Genomic DNA, 19,772 nt, shown 5'->3' with positions numbered 1-19,772 from the left:
AGGTTAGGTAAACCACAACCTAAAGGGCGAATAATGTTAGCTAAGGATCTCTTAAAATTGATCTTAGACTCTCTTGTATCATCAGTATGTGTCTGTTTGTACAAAACCCTCTTTTCATTGAAATATTGACATTTGAAAATGATATGATTGTTCAAACATCAAGGTTTGTCACTCCGAATCATGAATACAGGAAGTCTCCACCTCCAAAGGATTCGTTGTATAAACAAAGTGGGGCGAGATAACAGCTGGCTGAAGGAGGAGCCATTATTACGTCATAATAGAGTCCACTCGTAACCTTTCGTTCGCTGAGATTCCAGAGTACTAGTCAGTAATAACTTCGACATGATGAAGGACTTACTGCATCTTGGAGAGGAAGACCTCAACATTTGAAACGTTTAGTTATTAGTTGACCTTCAACATACAATCCTTCTTTACTTAAAATGTTTGTAATTCAATTTATTTTCAGGTTTATGTTTATAAAAACCCTATATAACTATGGCCAATGTTAAAAGTGGTGTTCTTGACTAAAATATTCCAAATGCCAAATATCCAGGTGCTGGACCTCACGTCTTTCCCTGCACCTGTTCATTTTTAATCATGTTCTATTTCAAGTCATGCACATTGATAAGGATGTAGTTGCCCATTACCTCCCGAAGGTCACCAGCTGTTATATAAATATAAAATAAAACCCAGACTGCACCTGAGCCTGAGAGCGACAACATGATGCGGTTTTTGGCTTTCCTGTCCTGCATTGGTGAGCAGAATACTGACATTTTAATATTTCAACATTTATTCATTCATTGTTGCGTTTGTGTGAATATGTTTCATGTTAACGTGAGCAGGACTGATTCGTGCTGCCTCTCTGGTCAACCCTGAGGTCGACGATAGGGTCATCGGAGGTGAAAATGCCAAACCTAACACGTGGAAGTGGCAGGTACAATAGTTCACCGATCAGATGTTCCGTTCCGATGTGACTTTTGGAATTGTCTTGCAGGTCTCTCTGCAGTACGATTCCTACGAACAAGGTTATTTTGGTCACATCTGTGGAGGCTCCCTCATTGACGCCTTCCATGTCATGACTGCCGCTCATTGTATTCTCTCGTAAGTTCTTATCCGTGAATCATGAGCTCCTACTCATCTTCACTTCATCCATCACATGTTAAACCTACACTAAAAACCTGGTCGTTCTTCTCTCAGGATGAATCCCAGACATTACCAGGTGGTGTTGGGAGAATACAACCTGGATGAAGATGATGGCAGCGAGCAGTATGGCCGTGTTGAAACCATCATCGTTCACCCTCAATGGAACGGACAACTTGGAAATGGGTAGAGTGAGAATTAAAGCTGGAGGGAAAAACACCAGAAAAATGCTTGATTTTTTCTTCTTCTAGAAACGACATTGCTATCTTGAGACTGATCGACAGCGTCTATGACAATGGCTTTGTTGCTATTGGCAACCTCCCCGCGCCTGGACAAACGCTGCCTCATGGGTTCGAGTGTTTTATTACTGGCTGGGGAGTCATGGCATGTGAGTACACACACAAAAAGCTTTTAGATGTTTTATAGCAGCGTGAGTAGAAAATGAAAGATGCTTTCACGATTGTACAGACGGAAATAGTTCTGTGGCCGACTAAAAAGAATCCATTAATTTTTCGTTATATTTTATGCTTCCTTTCCCAACGAAAAATGATTCTCAACTTCAGCATCAGAAAGTGCATCTGACATACTGTCGCCTCCTGCTGTCTTCCAGACGAGGGCGTCACTCACCCCTCCATCCTCCAGGTAGCACCCATCCCTGTGGTGGAGCACGCGGTGTGTTCTCGGGGCGACTGGTGGGGCAGCATCGCTCTGGAGTCCATGGTCTGTGCCGGAGGAGACGGCGTCATCTCAGGCTGCCAGGTCACTAACACTGTCAACGACTCTCACTGGTGGAAAAAGTCCACAGGTTGATGAATGTGTGACGACAGGGGGATTCTGGGGGCCCCTTGAACTGCTTCACTGACGGAGCCTGGAGAGTCCATGGTGTCGTCAGCTACGGTCCAGGTGGAAGATGCAACCAAGCGACCAAACCTACAGTGTTCACCAGAGTTTCTTTCTTCGACGACTGGATCCATTCCGTAAGAACTGTTCGTTTCGGGTGATTTTTTCCTCAGTGGAACTTATCGGTTCTGTTTTCTTTCAGGTTATGAGAGCTTACTAACTCTGAAGAGGAACGAGTTACGATACAAATTAAAAATAAGCATCTGATAATTGTGGAGTCCATTTTTACTCAAAGAACGTGCGTGGTGGCAGTACCTTATGGAGGTGGGAGTTAATGAAAATATGCAACAGACAAGATGGTTTGAGTGAATTCTTGACTTGTGCCTGAAGCCTAATGCTGTGTTAAAGGCCAATGAAGCCTTTGCCAGATTCTTCGGGTAAAGTTACAGGTAAAAAAGAATCAAACTTTATGATGTTTCTTGGTCACACGGATATTTTATTCTGATACATTTTACTAAAAAGAGACTTTGTTTTGATCCAAGGTTTAATATAAGATCTGGTTCTGGCCACCATGAATAAAATAAAGCTTCATATTGAAATGTATTTAATTGGGAAAGGAAGCATAATTCTGGCCTATATTAATAGCATGACATAAACGGTCTCCATTTTGTTTTCCCTTATGATCTTCATGATCTTAACTTCACATTTGGAGAAACACTAAACATCGTCGTCATATGGTAAAAATGCAAACAGACTTGCAGCCTCCACCCTCTGGACCGATCAGAACTGCCACAAAAAGACAATAACACAACCCAGAGCTAAGAGAAAAACTCAAATGGGAGTTTCGCGTGTATCAGTTTGGCATTGTTGTCTGATAAATCTTACCCCAAAACCCCTCCGTAGTACTAACAGCTGCAGAAACTACAAAGTTGGCATGAAAAGAAGCTTCAAAGCTCTAATGAATGTAACGTGTCCACCACATGAAGTCACCGCCGCGACTACTCTTGCTCGATTGGCAGCCAGATGTTTTTGCTCAAAGTCAGGCAACTGAAGCATGACATCATTTTCTTCCTTCCTCTAGAAGCCACAGATGGTCGACAACAAAACTCGCTCTGATTATTGAACCACGTTGATTTAGGGCTTTGAAAATAACAAACAATAAAAATAAATCAACTGGATTTGCTTCACAAGGTCAGTTTTCATTTTTTTCCTTTTTTAACAGATGTTTTCAAGAACAATGTCCTTCTTTCACCTCAATAAAAAATAAACTTAAGATAATGCTAAAGCTAGAGAAATGTATTGAATGCCGAACAAAACAAATCCACAATGAGAATAGATTTAAGTGGTACATGTAATGTTTGTGACCTTGATCCTATGATCGTCAGTTATGTTATTATGTGTCGGTCAGTGACCAGAAGACATGATGAGAAGATCAACCATCCAAGAAAGGCTCCTCATAGAAGCCAGAAAGACGCAAGTTGAGACCTGTGGTCAGGAGGATGAAAACATCTCTTAGATGAATCTCTTATGAAGAGCAAAGACTTCTCTGCTTAGACCAGGGGTGAGCACAACATGGCAGCAAAGAAGAAAATATTATTTTGCATCATTTTAAATTTAAAAATAATGAGATATGAAGTTAAATCAAAATACAACTAAAAAAAAAAAAAAATGAATACAATTTATTTTTATTTTTCTTAATCAAATGAATCAGGGTTACTGTAAACTTCAGATTTGTTAAAAGTTATGAAGATTAAATATCATTTTAAGTAGTTTAACACTATACACTGGCATCACTCATTTTTCTTTAAAAAGACTGAACAAAAAAGTTCAGACAAACATTTATTCCCATTTATGTGGACCGGTCACTTATTTTTCAACAAATTAAGAAGGAAAACTAAAACTAAATAATGATTCAAGTGTCGTTAAGCAACTCAGACACACCCAGAGGGATGTTAACCATAGCAAATTAATGTGTGCAGCGGTGGGTTAATAAAGGTTGTGAAGATACGTGAACTTCGACAGCCTAAAAAAAATATCTTCGTGTCCCAACAAGTCATGAAGTGTTATATGCAAATAATCACCAACCAGGGCTGTGGTCCAGATTAAACAAGAGAAATACCTGTCAATGAATGGAGGAGACGAAGAGACAGTAAAGTTTAGAAAATGTTTTTTTAATTATTACTTGGAGGGAGAGGCGGGCAAGATGGCTTAGATGACGAAACTGTTAACAGCAGGTTTGAGTGAGAAGATGTAAAAAATAAGCAGCTTTGTTTGCTCTGCAGGACCATTCAAGCAGAATATGTACAACGCAAAAGGCAAATAAAGTAAGACACATCGTTTTTAAATTAAAAAAAGCTGTACTGTAATACAATTCATTGATAAACACTCACTGTTGACAGTTCTTCATGAGAATCGTTTTTTTATACAAACAAATCTGGAAAAAGGGGTGCTCTGGTCAAGGCGCCAGAAATGGACTTCCAAAGTAATCAAAAAGGCAAAAAGCGAGTAATACATTTCCGGTGTGCACGTCGGCACGTACACAATGAATCAGTTTGAACAAACAGGACCTGCATGCATTGTTGGAAAGAGGCTGAAGAACCAGCAGTAGAAAGAGTGAGATATGTACATCGACTCGCCTTTGAACACATGTTGTTCTACAATTAAAGGAGGCATCTTTTCATCGTCAGGCTTCGTGTGCGCAATAAAAATTGTATAATATATGCAGTTTTTATCCACAAAGGCCTTTTGAACATGATTAAGTGGTTACACACCGTAACCCAAGTCACAAACTTCCAAAATATTCAGAGTACAATCAGATTGATCTTTTCATTTCTACGACATCTATCCAGGCTGCCTATTAAAATACTTCAGGATGCAGGAGAGCCCTCATAAATACTTCTTTTTTTTTAATATACATCATAACAAAGGTTGCCCCGGAATTGAAAATTACCCCTTTCTTAATAAAATATTCAATTTTGTCAGTGATTAGAATTCTCTCGCTCAGCTACATAAATTACAAAATATTAGTGTCATTTGTCTACATCATTAGGCAGCTATATAATAGACCCATAATTTAATTTCAGTGATTCGGGAGATTTCCACAGTTTTCAGTCCCAAAGCTCACATGGAAGCACCATGTGTGTGTGTGCACGCTAACACACACACCCGCTGGTCGGCCTGGCTCCCTTCACAATCAGGCACATCCAGGAAAACAGCTCATTATTGCCATCTGATCATTAAATAACACGTGAAATAATAAGATAAGTTACTAAAGTCAAATGAATTAGATATTAAATATGCGATATGGAACATAAAATTAGAACGACGCACTTCCAGGTGGAAATGTCAAACCACAGTGCCGCCTCTGAAATGAAAGTTGTGAGAATAAATTAAAGAAAAAAGGTGGTTAAGAAAATAATTTATAAGAGAAAAAAAGTGAAGGCAACGTCCCTTCAGGTGATTATGGTATGAGCTTTTAATTCTTCTAGATAAACATCTCGGTTAGAACCAAGAAATCGACCCAGCCCGACCAGAACAATGCCTAAATTCATACATTTTCACAGATAAAGTGCTGACTGATGAGATTTTAGAGGGATTTTTGTACCATGTTAGACCCGTTGGAGACATCAAGGACGAGTCGGAGGAGACTCGAGTGAGACCGAGGCTGCGGTCACGTGGTATTCATGATGGACATGTGTGGTGCTCAGAATAATTCAGCAGATTAGAAGATGTTACCACAACACTTCAACTGTTGCTGTACCACAGGACTTGTGATGCGACCGCAGCCCCAGATCCAACTCAAAGCCCCCTATAAAGGAAGGAAACATGCCCTTTACTGCAATAGTCACCACATAAGGACTCCCGAAAAAAGCTAGATAAAAATCCCTGAGGTGCACATTCAGCCGTGTGGAGAGACTACCCCAAAAGTTCATCCCGTTTCAAGGTCGGCGACTCTGGTTTGGTTACAGTTTTCTTAGGAAGTGAGAGACTCACTCACAGGTTTGATCGTAGTCGTTGTTGCATCTTTTCCACTTCTAGCTGCCGACTCGCACAGCAACTTAGCCTCAGAACTGTTTTGAAGGCAAGTTTGACGTCTACACACGTGTCAGAATCACAGCTTTCCTCCCAAAAATAAGAAAAAGTGTTGACATCGTATGTGCATGTACACTCCCCAGCAGAATACCTCGAGTTTGTTTAAACTTTCACAGATTCCATCACGGACAGTTTCATGGCTTCTTCTAGCAACTGATTGTCTGTGAATGTGGTGGGGGGTTCCGGGACGGACTCCGAAAGGCCGATGAGTGACTCCAGCAGGCAGGTCCCGGGGTCGGCGGCCGGAGACGCGCTGGGGAAACTTGAAAACTGAAACTGGAAGAAGTTGTCCATGTGTTCGTACTCTTTCAGGGAATTGTAAAGCGAGCTCGGCCCCAAACAGGGGAAGCCGTCGAAAAACTCCAAGTCCGACTCCGAGGACAGGCTGAGGTCCATGTTGTAGCTCGCCATCCGGTCCACGGTGGGAGAAGGCGTGTGAGGGACGCTGCTGCTGTGGAACAGGGCGTTCCCTTGGTTGGCGTTCTCGTCCAAAAGTTCTGAAATGGCTCCGTTGTCCGTGTGGTCCTCCGACAGCTCCACGTTGTCGTTCTCATCCGCAAAGTCCGCCATGCTAAAGCTACTGAAGGCCTCCGTGGACGGATGCTCCCGCTTCCTGTCGTGATCCTCTTCCACTTCACTGAAGCTCAGGATGCGACTCAGACCGTTCTCGCCCACGTCCAGCTGCATCTGGTTGTCGCACCGGGGCTCCACCGGCTCAGAGTCCTCGCCGGTCCCCGACGAGTCGGACAGGTCCGTCATGTCGCTGCTACAACTGTTCTCTCTGGTGGCTGCCAGCTCGGAGCTGAAGCTGAAGGAGGGCACGGCGGGGACGGAGCGGACCTTCTCCTCCTCCTCCGGGCCCGACTGCTCCTCCAGCCTCTTCTCCAGCTCCAGCTTCATGATGGTGTGGATGTAGTGCGTCTGCACGCGGGTGGAGTTGAACTCGATGCGACCTTCGGTGTTGCCGCAGCCATCTTTAGTGCAGCCGCATGGGAAAGACGAATGATCCATCTGCGAGGAAGAGGAGAAGTTAGCAAAAGACTCCCTGGAATCCATTAACATCTAACATGTGATGCTTATTTTCAGAAGTTAAGCAGCAGCGATTAATAATAAGCTCAGAGATAATAAGCGAGCTGCCACATAAATATAGCTGATTAAATTATTATTATTATTTCAAAGAAAGACCTGCTTAGATCTCAGAAAAATTATTGACACACACGTGATAATGTGATGCATTCAATGACGTAGGAATGTCTATGATCTGGTAGGAAAAATTTCCAAAAAAACTCAATTAACTTAAAATGATTTTTTTTTTTATTGTAATCATTTTATTTTTTGCAGTTGAATGTTCAATAAGAAAAACATTCTCATACCAATAAAAAAAAAAAATCGATTTAATAACTATACATATAAGTACCTGGCACTTGATCCCGGCCAGGCTGCAGCTGCAGGTCTCGGGCTCACAGAATCCCTGGCAGTCGCAGCCACAGTTCTCTCTGGACAGCCTGAGCTCGTGCAGCTGCCGCTTCTCCTCCTTGTCGATCTTCTTGATGCCCGCCGCCTTCAGGAGAGCGTAGCGGCGCTTGGACGGGAACGGCTGCAGGAAGGAACCTTCCTCGAGGTTGGTCGCGCCGACGTCGACGTCCTGCTCTGGAATGTCGTCCACGGTCAGCCGCTCGGCCTCCTCGCTGTCCTGCGTGCCGTTCTTGGTCAGCTGAAGAGAGGAGGAGCAGGGATGAGCCTCGGGTCGTGTGAAGGTGGGAAAAACAAACGCTTTACCTTCAGCTTCAGAGCCTCCAGCTTCTCTTCCCGCAGCCGGTTCAGATGCTTTTCCCGCCGGAGCGCCCGCTGCTCCACGGCGAACTCGGCCAGCGTGTAGGTGCGCAGGGCGCTGTGGTGCTGCATCATGCCCAGAGTACAGCCTCCTCTGCTGGGCACGCTGGTGAAGCCCTGGCAGCGCGGGAAGAAGAAGACCGTCACCTGGTCGAAGGTCACGTTGCCTCGTCGCGCTCGCTTCGCTTTCTTGAGGATGGAAGTTGCTGTGGACAGAAGAAAAGGTCTTTAATCACAAGGAAACAAGTTTAGGCACCTGTGGAAAGTTGTAATGTTTGTATCAAAATCTGAGATTTTCCTTTTGATATTTTATGTTTGTTTCCCTCATCTTAAAGATAAACACTTTTTGGTCAGATATCTGAGTAAAATCCAGATTTGAGGAAATTAAATTACAAGGAACTGGGACCGGTGGGTAAAGAGAGGAACGGTGGAGTGAGCCGACAATCCCCACCAACAACCCGGACTAACACAAGTCAGAGGTCCCTCCTGGTAAACTCATTTGAGATCCAGAGCAACCAAGACCCACCTCAGTAAAACCATGTGTTGGAGAAAGCAGAACCATATGCCCGAAGGAAATGCTCAGAGACTGTATTATTAATACCACCTCCTCTGTAGAGGAATGTTGAACACACGTTTATGGGGTTTATTCAAGTTAAAGTCTAGCTTTTTAGTCATAGAAGTAAAAGTAGAGAAAACTGCCACATCTGTTCTCCATTTTCTACAAAGTCCCCAGAACTTTTTTCAGAAAAATTAGTAGTTAGATTTCATAATCCTGTCAGACATCATGGGTCACCGTAAGTAATCTCAAAGTGCTAACCTAGTTTAAAGTAGACAAAAACTAGGTGAATTACAGATCAATCCCACTCAAGGAAATGGCTAAACCTAAGCGACTATCACTTTGTCAGCTCCAGATCAAACAGCGGCACTTCTCCCGTTTCACCAAAATCCTGGAATTCAAAAGTCTCCACAACCTGCTTCTCTGGACGCCTCCGCAGGCTTATCTGTAATTGTTCCACTTTGAATCTGGCGGTCGGACTCTTTCAGCACCTGTGCTGCTGGTTGAACTCCAGACACGACAGACAAGCAGCCGAGTGTTCTCCCTTCTGGCACACGGCCACTCTCTGCTCTTCCTGGCCTCGAGCCCTGACATCTTGGAAACCTCACAACTGTTTGACTGTAATCCATTCCCAAAATCCAGGTCCGTCAAGCTGCCACCAGAGGGAGCCATAGACGCTTATGAGTTCTCAGAACGTATTCATATATATATATATTTTTTATTTACAAGTGGCACACAGGTCAGGATGAGACTCACTGGTGAAGTTTGTTGCCGGGGAACCAGGGTTGCTGGGAGTGGAATCCAGGGTGTCGGAGAAGCAACTCTCCCCCTCGGAGTCCCAGCCGGAGCAGGCGGAGGACAGGGATGAGGGGGAGGGGGAGGAGTATGCTGGGTCCTCATCCACCTCCTCGAACTTCCTCTTGAGTTGCCCACTCATGGTGCCGGTGTGAACGATCTGGAGAGGAGCAGAGAAACAGATTAGCGAGTTAAAACACTTCAATTGTGGTTCGAGTTTAAGATTGTGATTATAATAATAATAATAAAAGTACAGCAAGTCATCACTCTTAGATGTGATTTAACTGTAATTTAATGAAAATATATACTTTTTTTATTTTTTTTTTTAAAAAATCAATCAAGATGTTTGTGATAAGTTGATTGATGATTAATTCCATTCTGCTATATTCCCGCTATCACCTAAACTTTTATTTTCAAATGTAAATGTAGACAAAATAATGCTTCAGTATTCATTGACTCCTGTGTTTGTGTTGAGTTTTAATTGATGTAAATAGTGCTGACGGGTAACTCATCTTAACATCCATCATTTGCTGATTTGTATTGACATCAGTTGGATGAATTAGCTAGGATCCGACTACTAGCCAGTTAGATGATGTGACCATGCGTGGAGCAGAAAGTCGAGATTTAGATAGACACGAATAATACTTAAAAAGATGTAGGCGTTATTCTATTTTGATTGTACAACAGCTCATAATTCAGAACTCAAACTCAGGGTAAGTGCAAGAGCTCTGCACAGGAAGTGACCGATCAAGCCCAGTCACACAAGATAACAATTCACTTTCCCCTCATCAGCTGAGCTTCATTGATCAGATAAGGGATCAAGTCGTCGGCTGGCAGAACCCTCTCTCGGCTGGACTCGCACAAGCACACTGCCGCTGGCATTTACTGTTCTCACATGCGCCTCCGAGTGAACATTTGCAGCTTCTCGTGGTAGAGATTTGATGTTACACAACTCCTGAATGCTTTCTTTCAGAGCTCCCATGAGAGGAGCTGCTGCTTCAGCGATAAAAACAATCAATCCTTTCAGAGAGACGGACACGCAGACGGATGATATCCAGTTAGAGCTCTGCCATGGAGCGGGCCCGCATTTATTGTCCTCAAACACGTCCTGGAATATCAGTGATGGCCGTCGTCTAAATCTTAAATCAATGCATCACACTATCAACCTGAAGAGGATCCACTCCGAGAGAGCAAACCTCCCCACATGAATCATTTAAACAGAGAAAATTCTTACACTAAAGGGGCGGGAAAACAGTAGGATTCTCACTGCTCAGTTGCAGTACATTATGGGACGAGTACATGTTAGGGTATTAAAGCAGAACTATGTAAAATTTTGAAATACAGACCTCCGTCACATGTGGCCCTTCGACTGTATTTAAAGTGGCCCTCATGACTTTAAGAAATCATGTCGTGGCCAACCATTTTTATTTTCTATTCATTTCTAAAATTACATTACTAATCTCTAAATATGACTTTTAGGAATTTTTTTCTATGCTTTTATTTTTGAAAGCATTAACTACCCCTGAATAAGACTTATTCATGAACTAGAGGGAAATAAAAGTTTTTTAGTGTGTATTTTATGTTTACTTTATTTAAGTTAAGTATTAAAGTAAATAAACAATATCCTAGCTCACCTAAAATGGTTAACTTCTTAAACTGGTTTTGATAATTGTTAGTCTTGTAGTCAAGTACCCTGATAGCTCTTAAAAAAGATCATCCATTTCAAACAATATTTATCTTTAAAATCCTAGACAGCAACAGAAGCTACATCTGGCATCGACGACTTTGAACTACCCAATTTAGCCAGCTAGCCTAATCTGTAGCCAAGATTAATTAGCATCATACAATCAGTTTGCTTTAGTATGGATTTTACAATTGAACTTTTTATATTAATAATTAAAATTAAAATGGATTTAGTTTAATTTTTTTTAAATGGGGTAAGAGAATATTTGCTCCATTTCTAGACCCCTCACTCACTCAATTTGCTTGTTGGCCCCTCACAACAGTCACTTTATAAAATGTGGCCCCTGAGGAAATACTGAATGCATGAAGCCCAACACTGACTAAAAAAAAATGACAACCATCCAAATCGAACATGCTGACCACGTATAGAAGTTAAAGCTGGAAATTGAACGTAGTTTATGACTTGGTGTAAACGGAGGCTTTAACTGCAGATCACGTGACTCGAGTCTTTGTCTTATCAATGTGTTGCGTAAGTGTCAGCAGAGGACGAGCGCTTCATATAGAACATGCAACAGGACACAATTATGCAGAACCCAGTCGTCCCTCCAGCAGCATCAGCTCCTGACAGGGATGAAGGAGCTGCCACGGTCAAGGGCAAGAAGCAGCGCCACCTTTGCGTTCAGGCCCATGTGTGTGTGAGTGTGTGTGTGTGGTGTGTGTGGTGTGTGTGGGGGGGGGGGGGTATTGCTGCAGTCAGATATTGTCGTCCCCTGTGAACGTATGATGAATGAATCACCTTGCACTAGGTCGTCCCGGCTCACAAACTAAAAAAAAAAAAAAAAAAGAAAAAAAAGGCTGACAAGTCCAGCATGTTTTTTTATTCAATTATTAAATCGCTGGAGCAGAAAATCATCTCCAAATGTCTCTGCACCTGCAGCATCTGTTGCTAACATATGTACTTTAAATGCCCGAGATAAACGGATCCACCTCATGATTTTTTTTTTTCCCTGCTGCAAGAAAGTAAAAAGCGAGCTGCGGGGCTTCCTCGAGGGAGAGCATCGCGCCAGCTAAGCAAAGTCTTTTTAATTAAAAGCTGCAGTGAGCCAGAAGGAGGGGGAGGAGAGGCGAGGTAGGGGCAGTGGTGTCAGAACTGGGTCATTGTCTCTTGACTGCAGTCTACCTGACACATTGATTTGTTAATCCTGTTCAACGGGCAGAAACAATGGCAAGAGGTTAATCCCGGCGAGGGGAAGGTGGCTATTCAATCTGGAGTTTCTCAGAACCAGCGAGAGTGGAGCCACACAACCAACCAAAGACGGGAATCATCCAAATGAAAATAAAGGTTTTGAAGTTGGGCCAAAATGGAGTTTATTGATGTAAGCAGTGGCACTAAAAAATGTAAAGTGAAAGCCCATACATGTGTTGGAAAAAATACACAAAGAAAAGTTTGTGTTCAGACTGAGAATCCGAAATAGACAATGTATTTTAAAATACCTGCCATTAAAATGTTAAATATTATTTTACTTTTTTTCTTTTAATGCATTGCAACAGGTTAAACTCTCAACAGTAATTGCATTTATTTGTCTGATTAAATTTGATCAGACTGAGAAAATTCAATAAATGATAACCCTTGTTCCCTCGTGGTTGACCCCTGACCTTCTTCAGCACAAGACTGAAGTTCACTTCTTTAAAACAAGGTTTTGTTTTTTTCCAAGTATTTACACACAGACAAAAGTGCATCAAATCAAACGGCAAGAATCCCAAGAACCCGGCGAGCGTCGGCTCTAAACTGATGCGATCGGACAGCTGAGCGGGAGAGGGAGTGTAGCATGTTTTCAACGCACACTAAATTATGCATCACTGTCATTCCATCAAGCACACACAGGCAGGCGGATAAAGGACGCTCCCGCTGAGGTGCTCCCCAGCCACCGGGCAGGTGTTGTGAAGATAAATCTCCACCGAGGAATTTGTCACCACCAGGAGCTCCAGAGGAATGTCAGGGGTTCCTCTTAATGGCACTATAAACCCTCCAACAACAACAACGTCTCCGCGGTTAATTAAAACACATTCATCAATGATAGAAATGCTTAAATAAAAAAAAAAACACAGTGTAGCGTCGCTCGCCGTGCACTGGATATCCAGCTGTGCTCAGCAGACCTGCTGCCACAGGTTGCACGACGACAGGACATCTGTGTCACATGCTGACCCCGTTTAATTATCCACTTCCTTTCGACTCGGTTATGCACCAATAAAACCCACAAATCACTATTCAATGAAAAATAACATTGCTTTTTGAACAGAATTCAATTAAATTTAAGATATTAAATATTAATTTAATAGATAAGAATTTTTATTTTAGCCATGCATCTTCATGCATCATCTGTTTTCCATATATTAAAAGACAATTATTATTTTGTAAAAAATGATCAATTCAGAGTAAAGTTCCTTTTAAAAAAAAAAAAGCACTGAGTCTCCACCTGTCACAGCCTGTTCAGACTGCCCTCGTCTGGCCCATAGGCCAGCGGGACATGTCACTGTGGACTTTGTCCCTCTACACAGTGTCCAGCTCCTTCGCCGCTGATAACGGTGTGTGTGTGTGTGTGTGTGTGTGTTTGTGTTGGAGTGACAGCTAATCTGAGCCGGTGGAGAGCGTTTAACATGGCACACTGACAAGCATGGTGCAGCCTGTGAACGAGTGAGTGACGGAGGCGAGCGCTCATAAAACGTGATAATGATGAGTCCGGGAGTCTTTCCCTGCGTGTCTGGGCTCGCTGCCCCTGCAGGGCTTCCCGGCGCCGCTCACTTCCAGCGCCGTCACCGAGACCGTGTGAGTAGTTGATCAGAGTCATCAGGGTGAGGGGCCACACTATGTACTGGGGTCGTTTGGCTTTTGATAGTGAGAGTTCATATAATAATAAACAAATTAATCTCAGTTCTACTCTGACCAAATAGTCAAAGGGCAAACAATGAGGAACAACAATTATCACTTTTCAACAGGAAGCAATCGGTTCAAATTTAGGTGATCAATTTCCTTATTATCTAAATGATATTTCCAGGTGTTGTTCCTGGAGTAGAAGCTCCTCCATGTGTGGGGGGGGTGAAATAAAAAAGTCCAGAAGTGTGCCTCGGCTCCTGTTTTTCTCCTCTATGAGCCTGTTGTTCTCTCCGGCTGTGCCACAGAAACATTCTGTTCCTCTCCTTTTTGACCCTCGCGTCCAGAGAGGAGAGGTAGTGGGAAGAAGGAGGAGAGGAACGTACAAAACAAATAAATAATGTCATGTCTCCCAGCCACAGGAATTCCACTCTGGCAGAGCCGCCGCGACTGTAATGGAGGGAGAAGAACACAGGCTTTATCTAAGCCAGATGTGCTTTTCTGCTACTAAGCGCTGGAAAGTCGGGGTCCCTTGAGGCAACAGGGAGAGCAAACGCTACCTTTCCACAGCCACACCTGCCAGAGCATTAGCCTGCACGTGGACCTCACATGCCCTGGGCTCTCATTAATCTGTTATGCAGCCAAAGTTTTGGGCTCATCCTCGCTCAGTTGCTCAAGTCCAATATTAGGAGAAGAAGTGTGTAAACCACCCACACTTCAAACGTTGATCTTTAGTTTGACTCTTTAAAAAGCACTTCTAAAACCTTTGTCTCCACATTAGACCACTAGTCTAATTCAACCAGTTCATTCATTGCTATAGTAACAAGTGCTTTGAAAATGTTTATGAGCCACAAATATGCAGCCTTCATGCGTGGAGGAAGGGAGGAGAGGTTTTTTTTTGTGGGGGGGGTTGAGAGGTCGTGCTCTAGTCTGACACGGGACAAAAGCAGATGGGAACCCTCCTCCGCCGCCGCCGCCGCCGTGCTGGAGACTGAGAGCAGACTCCCCTCGCCCGCCTCGCCCCTTCACGTCCCCCTCACAGCACAAAAGAGTGGGGCCAACCTGCGTGACCAAACTGAAGCGAAGGCAACCTCATCTGAACCCCGACTGGCAGAGCCTCTCACATGGAGACCCGGCATGTTCCAGAGCTTCCTGAGACGGCGAGAGACACTGCGGTGCACAGGAAGTGATCATCCACATTATCTGACAGCTGCAGGCGCCACAAGGTTACAGGATGGACGAGGAGCTTCGGTCAGGGCTCCTCTAATTGGCGACAGGGATCTTCACCGAGGGTGGACTCGAATGCAAGCATCTTAGCGTGCATTCCACCTAAACCAGAGGGATGTTTCATGGGAGAGCCAACAAAAAAAAAAGCAGCTTCTCCACAGACAAAGGATCATTCAGCTCCAATTCCAGAAAACATTATTCCATAAATGATCCGGGTGAGGTCGCGCTAGAGACATCTAATGTGCTCCTCAGAAGAGGGAACTGTTACACCGCATGAACAGAGAAACCACCATTATCCTATAAAAACACTACATTAAGTGTTTATCGATCTACTGGACACACATTGTGCAGATATTCTCACGCTGAGACGATCAATGGTGCGCTTCTCACAATGACAATACGGTAACGCACCGGCACATGGTGCACATCAGCACGAGACCAATTTTCATTTTTTTTTTTTTTTCTAAGGAAGGGTGAGATGGTCGTGCGGTTCTGACCCACGCGCGTTCCCGGTGATTGATCTAATGACAGTCAGCTGTATGTTCGGATGTTGTGCCTTCAGGAGGCGCACCAGAGCCGAACAAAACAACTCAATACACAAAGAGCGCCTCATCCAAACTTCACCAGCCTAAACACACATTAGAAATATATTCATAAACAAGATGTGTGTGTGTGTGTGTGTGTGTGTGACGATTGAGAGAAGCACACACACACTTGATTGAATCGATCCCAGGATCAATAAGCGGATGGAATCGGTTAGCTCGCTTTTTAGTTAAATTAACATGTTTTTTATTACATTATTAAATTACTATATGTAACCGTTACACTCTGTGGATTTCATTACATCGACCGATTGTGTCTGAATTTAATTTAAATCGTTTATATATTTAAAAAATAAATATTTAATAGGATAAAATCATTAAAAGTCGTCAAGTTTGTTCCAAACGTGTAGAAATCCACGCAGACAAAGTGGACAAAACGCTCGGATAATAAGACACAATTGTTGTGGATTGTTACACGCGGACAAACACGCACAACTAGTTGTCTTGTGTCATTTCAATAAGCAGCCGTTTGTGCGTTAGACTCACCACCAGGTCAAGTATCCGATCACCATCAGGAAAACGCTGCTCCAGGATCAGCTCTTAATCCAAACACCGCGGAACGACAGGATGAAGGAGAGAGAGATAAAAAAAAAAGGTAGAGAAAGAATGAACCGTGCGTTGGAAGCTCTCGGTGCTTTTGTCTCGGCGGGTCCGCACGGAGCTCCACACTGGCTGGAGCGTCTCTCTGGTCTGAGCTCACGGACGAGCAGCTCTGGCTTTTCCGTCAGTGGAAAACTCCCTCCCGGCGTGACGCAGGCGGTGACACGCGTGGAGCCGGCCCACGCTCCTTCCGGTCTGCGTGACTCTACCAACACACGACAAACATTTAGAAGGATGATTATTTTATTATTGTTCATAAAAGTACTATCTTTTTAATGGTTAATTTTTTCTTTTTTTTAAAAATAATTAAATAGTAATTTAATGTTTCTTCTGCTCAAGTAAGTAAGTCATTTTTATTTGTATAGCGCTTTTCCAGACCAGGGTCACAAAGCGCTTAAACAATCAAAACAATATTCAATAAAGTATATATTTTAAAGATCAAGATAAAACTGATAACACAACAGGAGTTCCAGGAAATCAAGGAAAAGCCTGAACAAATAGAAACGACTGACTTATATTTATTGACTTACTTATTTGACTCTACGGTTTGGATTTTTAAATTTAAGATGTAGTGACGTAAATATTTATCAAGAACTTGTATGTTTACGTTAGTCTTGATGGCAGATGTCCAAGTATCTTTCAGGCGGTAGTCATTGAGAATAAATGATGAATACTGATCTAAAAGATAAAACATTTAACACTAAATATTTGCCATATTATAGACCCAAATAAGGTAAAGCAAAGCTACACAGACTATTATCCTAACAATCTAATGTAATAACTTAAAAGCAGACTAGGAACAGAAAGTAAAAGTAAACTGTCATTTAACTATGTATTGTTTTATAAACAAATATGTGTTGACAACAAAAGAAAGCTGAATAAACGTCTGTAAGGGAGGACAAGATGGAGTCGTGTTGGAATTATTCAGCTAAAGTAACGTGGTGTGTCTGTAGAGAAGGAAATACTGTAAATGTTGCAATGCGATCACACGTTCTTCGTGAAGTTTCCCTCCACCAGCCTGTTGCTCGGCCAGGTCTTGTGCCACAGTGACGTGGGCGGTGTCGTCACATGGCAGTTCCAGCGAAGAGAGAAACAATGACACCAATTTCTGTTCGAGTGAATCACAAGTGACGTTCAGTTTCAAAGGAAACAACGGCTTCCTTAAAATGTACCCAATCGCTCTTCCATCTTTTTAAGAGACTGATCATCTGAATCACTTTTTTTATAATTTCGTTTTTTTATGTGATTTAGAGAATGGCTCTTTGTGTGTAAACAGAAGCACATGGTGTGAACGCTTCTTGGAGTTAACAGCTGATTGAATCATATTCAAGACCAAAGCTAAGCTACGATGACTAGCATGAATCACCATAAATATATATCATCGTGAAGAATGAAATAAAGATTGTTAAGGGTTTGTGTCAATGTATCAATCCATTATTACTATGAAGTCTTTCTATTTCTTCTCTCGTTCTGTCTCCGTCTCATCCAAACACCTGTTTTCCATCTCTCTTCTACTACCTTGAACCCTAAATCACTGTGTCATTGTCAAACATCATGGTCCATGGAGACTCTTCTGCGACATAGAAGGTCATACTTCAAGTCCCATAATGCACTGCAGCAGTTGAAGCTGATATATGATTTCATGGCCAGTTTTAGATAATACATGTTTAACCTGTTTGTGGTTGTTTTTGTTCCTCTCTTTTAATTAAACAAATGATATCCGGGAGCTTATTTTAGACTCACACAAAAAAGTGATAGTTCACCCAAAATTCAAAATTCACTTGTTTTCTACCCACTCATGTCGACTTTATTCAGAGAAATCTGTTCCTTTATATAGTTATAGACAAAAATGTATGTTCATTTAAATAAATAACGACTGGAGCTCAGTTGTTTCCAAAAATACACTTAAAAGCATCCAATAACTTCCATACTGCTCATCTGGAACGTCCATCTTGTATTGAAGCCTCGAAAAGAGGAATTGTATCTGAAAACTTCGAAAATACTTTTGAACATACATTGAAGGCTAACATCCTACACAGACAGGAAGTACTACGGGTAAATATCGCAAGTGTTTGCAGTATACTGTCTACACTGGAGAGCGATGTGATGTTTGTAAGTTTGTTATTGTGGACGAAGACAACTAAGCTCCAGTCCTAAATTAAAATGCACTAACATTTTTGCCTATAAGTCTAAAAAAAACAGATTACTCTGTAAATAATCCAAACCCTGAGTCGTCATAAGGGTTTGTAGAAAATGAGTTTGATTAGAATTTTGGGTGAACTATCACTTTATCTCAGTACCGTTTTACTTCCTGTTTATTTGAATTAGTTTGCACTTTTTAATTCAACCTTATAAATAACTTAAAAGATCAACATAATTTTGAGTGTTCACTCTGTGTATAGTATATTAGGTAATAATAGAGTGGAAGATATTTTCTGGGTTGTGGTGCTGGCTGTGTCAGCCCGAAGGTGTTTTGAATTCTAGCGTGTTGCGATCACTGCTGGGATCTACGAGACTGCGAATACTTTTGTTCCGAAGCCGAGGAGCTGCTCTCCATCCCCTCCTCCGCACAGGAACACGGAAAACTCTCCGCATTGTCTCTCAGCTGGAAGTGGGACGCCGGAGCGCTGCGTTGCGCCCGTGTGTCGATACAGGTGTTTAGCTCTAATTCAGGGAGGTCTGCTCTCCTGACGCCGTGTGATTCACTTCAGCTTCTAATTGGAGGCACATGAGAACTATTGGATTCCATTTAAGCCCTGATTGTTTAGTTTTGAGGCGTATGTCACGGCGGGTCCCCCGGTAACATCCCAACTTCCAACACCAACGACGCCCCTGGCTGTGTACACATGCTATGCTAATTCTCCCCTGCTAATCGAGGTTGTTTCTCACATGCATGGTGAGCCTAAGGGCCCGAATCATGACGTCCCCCTCTGAGTATAAACAAGCACATCTGGTTGAATGACACTCCAAATGGCCCGCCTCCGTCCCCGCAGCCCTTCACCGCTCTGATTGCAAAAACGCACGTAGACATAAATGATCAATACGAGAGTGATGGTTTTCATGATCTCATCTGTTTTGGAAGTAATAGCTGCATTTGCATTTACGCAGAAGTGAATGTGACAGTGAACATAATAGAGTGATTACAGCCAGCCGAGCCCGGAGGAAGTAACATCAGAGTTTCCATAGAAATAGCAGCAAGACGAGAGATGCGTTCGAGAATCACATGAGTCATTCGATCGTCGCCGTTACTTAAGGTTTGTGCTTCGGGAGGAGGTGTTATCACTTTACTAGAACGCCATCATCACCCATCGTTTTGCATAATTAAGTCAATCATGTGTTGCATGGACTTCAATCACACGAGGAGCTAAAATAACATTTACCAAATAGTTGTTTTTTTTACCACCAATGTTTTAGGTAAAGGCAGCAAACTAGAGACTCACATCTTTCAGGTGTTTATCCTGCACATCTTTGAGCCAAACTTATTTGCGTTCAATTGTTTAGTGTTTATCTGTTTAATCTGTTCAAACTGAAC

General features: G+C 42.6%; 2 protein-coding genes across 2 annotated transcripts; one reads left to right on the top strand and one right to left on the bottom strand.

The window, feature by feature from the left end:
- Nucleotides 1-695: 695 nt before the first annotated feature.
- Nucleotides 696-3,158, top strand: LOC148082678 (chymotrypsin-like elastase family member 2A). Its single transcript, XM_087789935.1, has 8 exons — nucleotides 696-754; nucleotides 843-934; nucleotides 995-1,101; nucleotides 1,198-1,326; nucleotides 1,392-1,528; nucleotides 1,751-1,899; nucleotides 1,968-2,117; nucleotides 2,183-3,158. Exons 1-8 carry the CDS (start codon nucleotides 721-723, stop codon nucleotides 2,198-2,200), a joined length of 816 nt encoding a protein of 271 aa, XP_087646061.1. The 5' UTR covers nucleotides 696-720; the 3' UTR covers nucleotides 2,201-3,158.
- Nucleotides 3,159-5,453: 2,295 nt separating this feature from the next.
- csrnp1b (cysteine-serine-rich nuclear protein 1b) lies at nucleotides 5,454-16,310 on the bottom strand. Its single transcript, XM_087789925.1, has 5 exons — nucleotides 16,127-16,310; nucleotides 9,218-9,416; nucleotides 7,852-8,111; nucleotides 7,490-7,786; nucleotides 5,454-7,083 (listed from the first exon to the last, which is right to left on the bottom strand). The coding sequence occupies exons 2-5, from the start codon at nucleotides 9,396-9,398 to the stop codon at nucleotides 6,175-6,177; spliced, it is 1,647 nt and encodes a 548-aa protein (XP_087646051.1). The 5' UTR covers nucleotides 9,399-9,416; nucleotides 16,127-16,310; the 3' UTR covers nucleotides 5,454-6,174.
- Nucleotides 16,311-19,772: the final 3,462 nt, after the last annotated feature.

This window comes from Callionymus lyra, chromosome 4 (assembly GCF_982586985.1).
Source record: "Callionymus lyra chromosome 4, fCalLyr1.hap1.1, whole genome shotgun sequence".
Lineage (NCBI taxonomy): Eukaryota > Metazoa > Chordata > Actinopteri > Syngnathiformes > Callionymidae > Callionymus > Callionymus lyra.
This window is presented reverse-complemented; position numbering and strand designations above follow the sequence as displayed.

Excerpts from the sequence above, each read along its gene's own strand:
- LOC148082678 (XM_087789935.1), top strand. The coding sequence starts at position 721 with ATGATGCGGTTTTTGGCTTTCCTGTCCTGCATTG. Across the intron at positions 935-994 it reads CTAACACGTGGAAGTGGCAG|GTCTCTCTGCAGTACGATTC; the intron begins GTACAATAGTTC and ends ATTGTCTTGCAG. Across the intron at positions 1,529-1,750 it reads TGGCTGGGGAGTCATGGCAT|ACGAGGGCGTCACTCACCCC; the intron begins GTGAGTACACAC and ends GCTGTCTTCCAG.
- csrnp1b (XM_087789925.1), bottom strand. The coding sequence starts at position 9,398 with ATGAGTGGGCAACTCAAGAGGAAGTTCGAGGAGGTGGATGAGGACCCA. Across the intron at positions 7,787-7,851 it reads TGGAGGCTCTGAAGCTGAAG|CTGACCAAGAACGGCACGCA; the intron begins GTAAAGCGTTTG and ends TCCTCTCTTCAG. Across the intron at positions 7,084-7,489 it reads TGGCCGGGATCAAGTGCCAG|ATGGATCATTCGTCTTTCCC; the intron begins GTACTTATATGT and ends TCTTCCTCGCAG.